General features: G+C 40.3%; 1 protein-coding gene across 1 annotated transcript in view; it reads right to left on the minus strand.

Annotated features, from left to right (window-relative positions):
• ANKRD27 (ankyrin repeat domain 27) overlaps window positions 1-12,162 on the minus strand; it is a 133,332-nt gene that overhangs the window by 95,600 nt on the left and 25,570 nt on the right. The window contains 7 exon segments of the mRNA XM_030204404.1: window positions 6,417-6,495; window positions 8,226-8,347; window positions 10,240-10,316; window positions 10,395-10,460; window positions 10,544-10,597; window positions 10,942-11,001; window positions 11,591-11,745. Coding sequence (XP_030060264.1) covers window positions 6,417-6,495; window positions 8,226-8,347; window positions 10,240-10,316; window positions 10,395-10,460; window positions 10,544-10,597; window positions 10,942-11,001; window positions 11,591-11,745 — 613 coding nt within the window.

Here is a 12,162-nt window from a genome sequence, read left to right on the forward strand (position 1 = left end):
ACACCCATCTCAGAAACGACCAAATCCAAGCCCTTTGGTCGTGGGAGGAGCCAGCATTTGTAGTGCACTGGTCCCCCTGACGCCAAGACACCAACCGGGCAACCTAGGGGGCACTGCAGTGGACTTCACAAATTGCTCCCAGGTACATAGCTCCCTTACCTTGTATGCTGAGCCCCCAAAACCCACTACCCAACAACTGTACACCACTCCCATAGCCCTTATGGGTGAAGGGGGGCACCTACATTTGGGTACAGTGGGTTTTGAAGGGCTCACATTTACCACCACAAGTTTAACAGATGGGTGGGGGGATGGGCCTGGGTCCGCCTGCCTGAAGTGCACTGCAGTACCCACTAAAACTGCTCCAGGGACCTGCATACTGTGGTCATGGAGCTGGGTATGACATTTGAGGCTGTCATAGAGGCTGGAAAAAATATATTTTTTTTTAAATGTTTTTGAGGGTGGGAGGGGGTTAGTGACCACTGGAGGAGTAAGGGGAGGTCATCCCCGATTCCCTCTGGTGGTCATCTGCTCATTTAGGGCACATTTTTGTGGCTTGGTCGTAAGAAAAAAAAAAAAAGGACCAGATAAAGTTGTCCAAGTGTTCATCAGGGACGCCCTTCTTTTTTCCATTATCGGTCGAGGACGCCCATGTGTTAGGCACGCCCCAGTCCCGCCTTCGCTATGCTTGACACGCCCCCGTGAACTTTGGCTGTCCCCACGACGGAAAGCAGTTGAGGACGCCCAAAATCGGCTTTCGATTATGCCAATTTGGGAGACCCTGTGAGAAGGACACCCATCTTGCAATTTGTGTCGAAAGATGGGCGCCCTTCTCTTTCGAAAATAAGCCTGAATGTACACTACAATCCACAGCTGAACTACACAAAAGCCAAAATCTTTTGTTAAAAATTATGCAAGAGACAGACTTTCTTAAACAAGCTATTGAAATAAAAGAAACCTGAACTTTAAACTTTTTATACATGTTTATCTTCTCTTCCTTCATTATGAAGAATCTGGGACTAGGGTACTCAGCTAAAACTGTAGACACTCATGTGTACCTCATGGTCAGAATCAAGAAGTTGATCTACTCTGGCATTTATAACAAAGCAATGTTAGCATGTTTCCCCTCACAGTATACCACACAAAAAAAATTATCCAAATTCTGATTATCACCTCAGTAACAGCAATACAAAATCACTCCATTACTACATACTTTGTGAAACACAAAACCCTGTCAAAAAAAAAGACAAGCAGAACTTGTGTGTTAGCTCTGACCTATTGAACACTAATGGGCGGATGATTGAAAGCCCCGCGCTGTTCCAAACAACGCTCTAAAAACAGCACTGGAACAGCGCGGGCCTTTACTGCCCCTATGATCAGAGATAACAGCATGCAAATTTAAGCACGCTATTCTCTCTGATCATAGGGTAAAAGTGCAGGAGGACTGTGCCTGAACATGCGCTTGGGCACAATCCTCCCGCACTTGTTTGACAGGTCTATATCCTCCTGCACTTGTTTGACAGGTCTAGGCTGTTAAAAGCCCAGACCTGTCAAACACAGGGGCCGGAGGTCCATAGGACCACCAGACCCCCAAGTACCCCCACCCAGAGCCAAGTGACACGGGGGGCTGGAGGTCCGGCGGACCTCCAGTGCTCCATACCCCACACTGAAACAAGTTAAGGGGACTGGAGATCCAGTGGGTCTCCAGCCCCCCTTACCCCGCCTTAGCATCCCCTCAAATAGAGCCCTGGTGGCGCAGTGGGCCACGAGTCAAACTCCCTGGTCCCCCCAACACAGGTTCAGGGGGGGGGCTAGAGATCCAGTGGGTCTTCAGCCCCCCTATCCCTCCCTGGCATCCCCTCACATGGAGCCCTGGTAGCCCGTGAGTCAACCCCCCCAACCTGGTCTAGTGGCCCTTCCCCAACCCCCTACCTTTGTGGGAGGGAGGGAGGTGACCTCCCTCCTCTTCCATCAGTGCCGCCTCGAAAATGGCCCAGCCCTGCCCAGTGCATCCTGGGAAGCGCTGGGCAGGGCTTCACACCGTATAAGGGAGAAATTCCCCTATGTGGTGTGAAGTCCTGCCCAGCATATCCCAGGATGCACTGGGCAGGACTGGGTGCCACCATTTTCGAGGCGGCACCAATGGAAGAGGAGGGAAGCCACCTCCCTCCTCCAACGAAGGTAGGGGGGTGGGGAAGGCCACTAAACCAGGTTGGGGGGGGATTGACTCATGGTTCACTAGACCACCAGGGCTCCATTCATGTAAGGGGGATGACAGGGAAGGTTAGGGGGGCTGGATCTCCAGCCCCCCCCCCCACCTATGTCAGCGGGGGTCAGGGGGACTGCTGAATTGGGGGAATGAGGGGCCTGCTAGAATGCAAATGCATGCTGGACAGGGCTCACCACTTTTCCCCAATGGTCTGCAAGCTGGCGTAGGGTTTGCCGCAGCCAGTGAGCCAATCTATGATGCACTGATCGCTGATCATTGGGGAGGAATAGATTTAGCATGCATTTGCATGTTACTTGCACTAACAGCCCTGTTTTGCATGCATGCATGCATGCGCTCTTGGGCTCTGATCAAAATACTAGGACTAGGGGGCATGCAATAAAGCTACAAAATAGTAAATTTAAAACAAACCAGATAAAATATTTCTTCACTCAAGGTGTAATTAAACTCTGGAATTCATTGCCAGAGAATGTGGTAAAAGCAATTAGCTTAGCAGGGTTTAAAAGGGTTTGGATAACTTCCTAAAAGAAAAGCCCATTAGCCATTATTAAGATGGCCTAGGGAAAATCCACTGCTTATTTCTAAGATAAGCAGCATAAAATCAGTTTTGGGATCTTGCCAGGTACTTGTGACCTGGATTGGCCACTGTTGGAAACAGGATACTGGTTTTGATGGACCTTCGGTCTTGTCCCACTATGGCAATGTTTATATTCTTGTAACTTCCAGAACATAAAACAGCAAGACCTCTACCTGTGAAAAGCAGCATTGCAAAATATAAGCACACCAAAACAGCTCCTACTGGAAAAACAAAACAAGTCAGACCTATATAAATCTGCACACCAAAACTATGTACTAGGAGAATTCCTCATTTCAATCACACCCCCAGAACACAGACTAACCCTCACCAAATACAGAATAAAGGGTCAAAAAATAAAAAACAAAACACACAGATATGACAAGGAAGGCCACGATTGGAATGGTAGCCCAGGTGAGTGGACGATGCACTGGTGGTCATCACTAGGAGGGGGAAGGAGTAGCAGACTTGCAACATTTCACAGCCACTACCAGCCTGAGCCAGATTGCTTGGAGGGGGGGGGGGGGGGGAGAGCAAAAGGGAATAGTGGCAGTTTCAAATACATGACTTCCTTCAGCCAGCAAAACACATGGCTGCAAAGGAAAAAATATGAGCTTACTGTCTATATCAACGTTTAGGCAACATATCTCTCAGCCCTTGGTGACAATAGCATATCACAAAATACTTGTTGAGAACCTGTCCATTATTATGGCAACATATACCATTTCTGATTTTGTTGGCTTACATCTAAAAGGTTCTTTAATAACCAGTATTTCATACAGTTTCCAAGTCGAACCAATCTTCTAGATGTAGCAAGTGAAATTTGTATACTTACGTACTTTTGAAAATAAATGAAGTATATTGCTCTTCAGCAACCTTGAGAAGATGAGTGATTAATGGGCTCTAATTAATCATTTATGTCTTAGTAACCTAATAAATAGGGTCCCATTTAGATTTAGCTCATATATTTTCAGTTAATAGCTCAAGGCAAGTTACATTCAGGAAGTGTAGGTATTTTCCTGGCCCCAAAAAGCTTACAACCAAGTTTGTATCAGAAGTAATGGAAACTTGAGTAATTTAGGTCACAAGGAGTGGCAATGAGATTTAAACCCTGGTTTCCCTGGTTCTCATCAACTGCTTTGACGACTCCATTTTTTTAGCTATAAAATTAAAAAAAAAAAAAAAAAAAAAAAAAAACTTACACATCTTGCTCTCATTTTCAATAAATAAAAAAGTATTTTTGTACTGGAAGCAGCCTGAATACCCCCCCCCCCCCCCACAAAAACTAGACAACACCATTTTTAGCAACTCAGCTAAAGTTACTAATATGCACTGCTGCATGAGCATGCACCAAATCAGTTAACACACTTCTTTTCAGTTACAGTAGAGTTTCGCTTATCTGATCTTCACGTATCTATCTGGTTTATCCAACAAGCTTCTGCTAACATCACAGCATCATCACCCAAATTGAAAGGCAGCAGTGCTAGATAAGATTCTTGGGCACATTACGTTTTTAAACTCTTATTACTGTTTCCTCTTTTACATTGACTTACTATTCTTAGATTAGTTTTCATTTTTCATTCAAAACTGAATCAGCTGTACCTGTGTCCCTGTTTTCTTTGCAAAAGGAAGTCAAAAGAGAAAATAAAAAGTTGTTCTGTCTATATAGCAGAAACTTAAAGCTATAAAAAGCTTTATAAGCGAGTCCATACAAAAAACTGAAACGGTGAGAATAACTTATTGACTAGAAAAGGCAACATAGTGAGCAGGAGAAATGGGGCTCCAATCATGCTTCTAATTCTGGATTAAGCACTAGGGGCCCTGTTTACTTTACTAAGGTGCGATATAATTTTTAGTGCATGTTAAAAATTAGTGTGTGCTAACCATGTAGATGCCCATAGGAATATGGGCCCTAGGAAAACTATGAAAAATGTGAACATGAGAAGGTAAGTGAAGCTTTGTTCCCATGGTTCACAAAGCAAAGAGACAAGGGCATGCTAATATCAGGCCCTATATTGCAAGAGAAAGCTCTTTTATTAAAAAGAAATGTAATGAAGGTGACCACAATTTCATTGCTAGGTTGGCTTGCTTGAGGGGGGGGGGGGGGGGGGGAGGGGAAGGAAGATCTGGAATAAGACAGCTTAATAGCTCTGGGGAAAAAAACTGTCAGCATATTCTGGGAAAATTATCGGATTTAAAAACATATCTTATTAAAGAAGGAGTATTGAGAGCAGATATATAATTACGATGAAACTGGTTTAAATTTTACCAAGTTGCCAGCAAAATCTCTTGCTTCATGGCTCGAAGCTTCAGCTCACGGTTATAAACGAAATAAAGAGCATCTATTCTAGCCTGTAGTAATGCAACTGGTAAACAAAATTACAACTTACATTTATTGGAAAGTCAAAAAATCCAAAGGCTTTTAAAAACCTGGTTCTTGACTGCACTTCCAATTTCCTATAAGAACCAGAAGAATACCTGGATAGTTTTCTGTAGCTACTTTTTCAGTGAATTTGTTCCATCAGTAGAAAAGTTTCTGAAATCGCTAAACCTGCCTAAGAAAACAATCCTCCTCATTGATAATGCGCCATCTCATCCTGACGAGGACAGACTGAGAAGTGCTGACAGAGTGACTCTCTTCCACCCAATGTCACATATTTGTGTCAGGCAATGGACCAGGGTATACTTGAAAGAAAAATAAATATTGCAGTAAGCAACACTCGCTTGTGTATTGAATGATGGAAAAGGAATGTCAGAAATACAAAGGAAAGTGAAAATTTTAAAAGTTATTTAGCGGCTGGACAGTAGCTGGTAAAGAGGTAGTGGGAATCTCTAAAGCATACAGGATGTCATCAGCAAAGAGGAAAATTTTATGCTGTTCCTCCTGGTATTTTATGCCTTTGACTGTGAGGAGGGACTGAATATGTTATGCAAGAGGCTCCATCATGATAGCAAAATGCAGGGGTGACAGAAGGCATCCCCATAGCATACCCCGTTCTAGTTCAAAGCTATCAGTATGTGCACCATAATTTGCAAACACGCCAAAGTTTGTTAAATATTGCCTGGACCCATGCTAGAAATCTCCTATCCCAGCTTGAGTTAATGTTGCAAAAAGCCTTTCATGTTGTGAACCCTACTGAAGGCCGTCTCGGCATCAATAGATAGTACGAGTGTGCAAGGCCAAAAGGACGTGGTACTGGTAATAGTGTTTCCTTACTTGAAATCAGGTATTTTCTGTAGCCAGGAAGTATCTGGATGTGAGTGGAAGAATCCTATAAGCCTGTGCAAAAACAAAGACTACTGATCCCCACGCACACAGATCAGGCAGAAGGCACTCAAGCATGAGCAGTGCAATGCTGGCAAAAGCTTCTTAAAGATACAGAATGCTGGGTAGCATCCACACCAGGGCTTCATCAGATGACATCACCCATATGTGAGATACAATGTCCTGCTTGTTCTCAAAGTGGATGTATTTCTTGGAAACAACTTAAAATACACAAGGTTAACGCCAATGTTTACTGTTATATTTCTCACATTTCAATGGCACTATTAACCCTAATATGCCCACACATTTCACACTATATATAACAGAATGAAAAAACAGTTAAAATGACATACCAATTAGGAATCTCTGTTTTTACAAGCAAATATAGCAGGACAGAGAGAAGATCATCTGCACACATGGTCTCCATATTAACTAAAAAAGAAAGAAACAGGAAAAAAAACTGAACGATGCAGGATGTCAGCGAGATAAACATATCTAAATACTGCAACAACAGTTATACTAGTCCAAACACATTGTAAGAAATTGAGCAAGTTATAAAAGAAGACTCAAAGACACTACCAACCCAAAATTTCTAAAATCTTCAAGCTAATGACTATGTCCAGGCCAGTAGCAACTTATAAAATATTCAATTTTATCTTCAGAAGGGAAAAACAAAGTACTTTTGATCCATGAGAAGGAAAATAATGGATTATTAAATAAAGAACTTGTCCTCTCTGGGTTGGAATCCTGTTCAGTATAGGTTTCTGTTTAACAGTATCAACACTGCATATTAACATTAATGCGTAATGAGGCTATTTTCATTTTTTTTTGGGGGGTGGGGGGGAGGATGGAGTCATTTGAATGTGTTACTGTTACCACCTAACACGTATGCAAATAACACTAGTTGTACATGGGCACTGTATAACACCTGCATTAAGAAGCATTAATGCTCTTTAAACTCAAGTATTAAGACCTTTTAAGATTCTTTCAAGCCACAACCATCCCCAGCTACAGATTAAAAAAAAAAAAAAAAAAACTCTTCATTCTTAACTAGCGAGAATTTATTCTGAAGCTTATACAGATACTGAAGTGTTAGGTATGCAGCTTAAAGTACATTTTCATTAAATCTTAATTCACTTCAGTCTAGCCACAAGTTGTTAATTGAAACTCCCCAAACACTTCCAATAATCTGCCATTATTCAGAACTTGTACCTGAATTACTAGACCAAAGATATTTTGTATAAACATCTACTACAAGAAGGTATAACAACACTTCACAGAAAAAAATGCTGCTTTATTGAGGGTGGTAAATGCTTTGCCAACAGAGGTGACTGAAACCAATACATTTTTAAAATGCTTGGGACAGATAGAGCTCAGTGGAAAGAACAAGGTTGAGAGGTTGAGTAGAACACAGCAAGGGGCCTAGAAGTTGGATTATGAATTAGAATTTGTATGATCTTCTACCTAGAAGAGTAAAGACAAAAGAAAATAATTTTGATAAGGTGCAGTATGCTACAGGTGGTCATCCTCTTATAGCCGATAAAGTCAACAACCAGCAGAACGGGTGGGCCAAATAGTCATTAACTTGCTATGCATATATTACATAGATAACTCATCTACCAAGTAAGCTATATAATAATTATCCAGTTTTTATAGACCTCCCACATCAAAAGCTCAGGTCAGTTTACAATACAAAATACAGTTACAAATTGACAAGCAAAACAGACATAATCAAGATAAATATTAGCAAATAACCACATTTTTAGCATTTTTCAACTCCAGTAATCACTTTCTAACCCAAGTCTTAGAAGAAGACAATTCCAGAGCTCAGGAGCAACAGATATCAGCATTTGTTGGCAAGTACAAGTTTGTTAAAGACTGAACTAGAAAGAAGTTGGATTTTATTAAGAAAAACAGAATATGAAGATTGAGATCTCAACGGAAGGAACAAATAAGATTAAAGATAACATGGACCAAGACCATAACAAAGCAGCTTAAACTGTATTCTTGCAGAAACTGGGAGCCTATAGAGTAATCTAAACAAAGGGGTCATTACACATGAAAAGCGACTCTTATTTCTCAACCAAAGCAAGCCAGCAAGAAGCAAGGCACAATGATTCAACTTAATAAATCATGATCAGCTTGCTTGAAGGAATACAAACCTCTTTGGCTTGGAGACTGCATAATAATCTGCACCACTTTCCACAGACAAATCAGCTTCTGCTGTGGTGAAGTACATCTGTTTAGCTGACCCAATTCTCGCTTTGCACGAGGTATGTTAAAGCTGCAAATGAAACGACAAGTGGCAAAAACAGAAAGCAGCTTTTGATTAAATCAAGGCATTTATCAATCATATTTGCAGGCAAACTGTTAAAAAAAAAAAGTGGACAGCAAACTAGTCAGATCTGACACACATGCAAAGAAATAAAAAGTTCAGTAAAGCGGTATTTTTGGAAAAGATGTATGCAGAGTATAAATGTATAATCAAAAGCTCAATCTTCTACAGCAACATTATCTGTAGCAGATATGCTCACAGCTGAGCAAGATTAAGAACTTTCTAGAAGCATCCCACCATGCATGTATGGTGTCTTCCCACCCGCTGCATGAAAATGGGTTCCTTAGTCATAGTTGATAGCTAAAGAATTCAACTTCAAAGGGAGGTGGGACGGTATAGCTACTGAGCTCAGCAAAAAATAAAAAGATGCTAGGTAAGAATAGGGACTCGAAACGTTGAGACCTGGAAATCAATTAGCCTGAAAATATGTACATACTAGCTATGAAGGTGCAGCCTGGAACTAAACAAAACTGGGCTTTGGGGAAGTGGAGTTGGATTCTAGACATCGAACAAATTCTTCAGAACTGCCTGCCCAAACCGGCTATCACGCTACAAAACAGTAATGAGCTGTGAATGTGTGTACAGATGACCACATCGCAGCTTTGCAAATCTCCTCTATAGAGGCTGACTTCAAGTGGGCCAAATTAAGCTCCTCAATTGTGAGCCGAAAAGGAGTAGCGGGTCAAATTGAGATCGGTCCTCCAGCCTAAATGAGCCTAGCAGCTCGCGAAAAATAAAGAAAACTTTAAGAGCTGAAAAAAAACCTAGTGAAAATAAAGGGAAATTCAATTTTTAAAAAGAATTAAAAAATACTAGTCGAGAAAAGGAAAACTATCCACATGGGAAGGCACTGCAAAAGATACACACACTGAGAGAAGAACACAAAACACGGAATGAGACAGAGCGAGCGCAGAAAGGCACCAGCACATGCAAAGTGGGACACTACTAGAAAGTTCTTAGTCTTGCTAGTCAGCGTCCACACCAGGCTCCAATGGATGACATCACTCGGCTGTGAGAATACAAAGGCCTGCTGTCCTCGGAGAAAGTGCTTTACCATGTTAACATGCACTACTGCAGTTAATACATGCTATTAGTAAACACTGCATGAAACAGGGCCTATTGTAAATATGCAGTTAACGTGTGTGTAGCACCTTTTAGTAAAGATGGCCCCCAACAGTTCATAGAAAGGTGCTCATAGGTTTTCTGACTATGGGTAAAGAAAGTCTTAAAAAGCTGAGGCATACAGTAAAAGATTATTCTTACCCCTTCCTTTTAATTACAATAGGCAGCCATGATATAATGATATCAAGGTTCCAAAAAGGTACTAGAGTAACATATTGCAGTGGTATAGAAGTATTGGACTTCCAAGAAGGCTAGCTAACTTGCATGCAGGAATGCCCGCCCCTGGCTATTTGGTTTGTGATCTCACTAACTTGATGGTTGTGGGAATTATTACAGAGCTTACGACAAGGAAGGAGACCAAGGTCTTGGATTAAAATTCAAATTAAAAAAATTGACAAGGTCAGGTGTAGCCTTCAGGATTTTGAGAGATTTTAGATATGCTTGGGTCAGATAGGAGAACACTGGGAGAACAGCTGGTGGACAAGGTAGGCAGTATATAAGCCTGAAATAAAAGGAACTATTTGTAAGCTCATCTACCAAAGATGCCAAAAAAAAAAAAAAGTCACAGGAAGAATCTGAAATGTGTACCCTGGATGGGTCAAGCTGTCTTTTATCTGCCACTGTTTACTACGTTACTATAGTGAGTTAGCTGTAAAACAAATAAGATTGACCAATAACTCCTTTTCAACGTGCCCTATCCACTTAATTATGCAACTCACCTAAACTCAGGTTTAACTCCTATGTCTTTTTGCTGAATATCTTGCAGGCTTCTTGTAATTTTGTTAAATGCAGCATCCTGGAAAAATAAACAATTCACTGAACACTGCAAAAACAAATTCAGCAAACAGCGAGGTTAGCAGTACTCAATACCTACCTCAGTAGCCTCAATAGTTCCCACATACTTAAACAGTAGATCATGAATGCCATGGTGTACATACATCTGAAACAAGCAGGATAAGCTTAGAATATTATACATCTTTATAAATGGTTGAATTTTGCATAAATATTGTGCTTATTCCTTACCTCTACTGCTTGTTTAATCAGGTTCATCTGAGGCTCTTGCTTTGCAATGATTTTCTAAATATTACAAAAATTAGAATATTATTATTACATTTGTAACCCGCGCTTTCCCACATAATGCAGGCTCAATGCGGCTTACATAGTAATTTGAAATACAAAGTTAATAGAATTTTAATATAACAGTATTAAAACAATGTAAAGTTGGGCTTAGTAGTGTGTGATAAGTTGAGCTAGATAAATATATGACTAGGATAAAAGAGAGTAGACAGGATAGGATAGTGTAATTTGGGAGAAATATGAGATAAATGGTTATCTGGCTATATTTCAAGGATAGAATACAGCAATACACAAAAGTATAGAATATCCAGAATATATATTAAAAAAAAAAAGCCACACCTTACCAAGTGAGAGTCTTTTAACAATTGCTGAAGACATTTGGTGTAAAGTGCATTGACAGAGTCCTGAAAATCACAAGATACTAGATTCAGCAATAAATCTTTCAGTGTTTCATAGAATGCAGGATCTTTTTAGAATCCGTGACATCTAGCTAGCAATATATTTCCTAATCATCTAAGCCATCTATTCAAAATGTCAGGGCCCAAGTGCGCACATTTTATAATAAACACAGCAAGGATAGTAGGTAAGAACCATCACCAGATAACGTAGCGGATGTTCTCCTGAAGAAGATATAAATCAAATCAGAAGGGCAAACTTGTGCAGCAGAGATGATGAAAACCCCTAATCTAAAACAGTGAAATGGTTTCAGCTGCTCACCAAATTCTCACATTGGTTAAATTGTACTTAACCCCATAAAGGTCAGAAACCAAACAGCATAGATACTAGACCCCGCAGAAATTACTGGAACCAAACAGAAATTGCAAAACATTTCAGCATTCTGGGGGCAATTTACTTTGAAAGTTTCACAATCTTCCACTTAACACTTCAAAATTAAGTTTGGCATGGGAAGCTGTTCTCTCAAGACTATTCTTAAACAAATAAATAACTGTACTGAAATTCCGATTAATCCCCAAATTATAGCTTGCCACCTACCATGTGATTTCTCAGACTCTTTCTTTCATATTCCTTAAATGTATTGCGGAAGGATGCAATGTTTTTATCAAATTTTTCACTGTGTTTCCCTAAAATGTCTTTCACATCTTCTATTGTTCTGAGAAAGTAACAAGCCGATGCAGTTGAAGGATCTTCTGAAATGAAAACAGATCATTTATGGAATGGATGCTAATCACCTAACATTAACATAAAAGAAATTAGGAGGTAGACTCTTCTGTCAGTTTATTTACTCATTAATGATATTGTAAGATTTTAAATAAAATTCTTTATAAAAAGCCAATTTATAAAGCATTTTCCCATGGTGTCACCTATTTAAGCATGTGACCGTCTGTTCAATTTGTATTGTGATTTGACCGACTGTGCATGACTTTCATCTTTAAAAATTAATATCAAATGGAAGTACCATACTTATTGAAAACCCTTGGTTTGTAAGTGTGATACCGCATCTTTTTGAATAAAGTTCTCTGCTCCAAAAAGCTTTGGTGCAACATAACTCTTGTTTTCAGAGTTAAGAGAACCTATTACAGTTAGCTGCATGTTTCAGGAAGGTG

This window comes from Microcaecilia unicolor, chromosome 5 (genome assembly GCF_901765095.1).
Source record: "Microcaecilia unicolor chromosome 5, aMicUni1.1, whole genome shotgun sequence".
Classification (NCBI taxonomy): domain Eukaryota; kingdom Metazoa; phylum Chordata; class Amphibia; order Gymnophiona; family Siphonopidae; genus Microcaecilia; species Microcaecilia unicolor.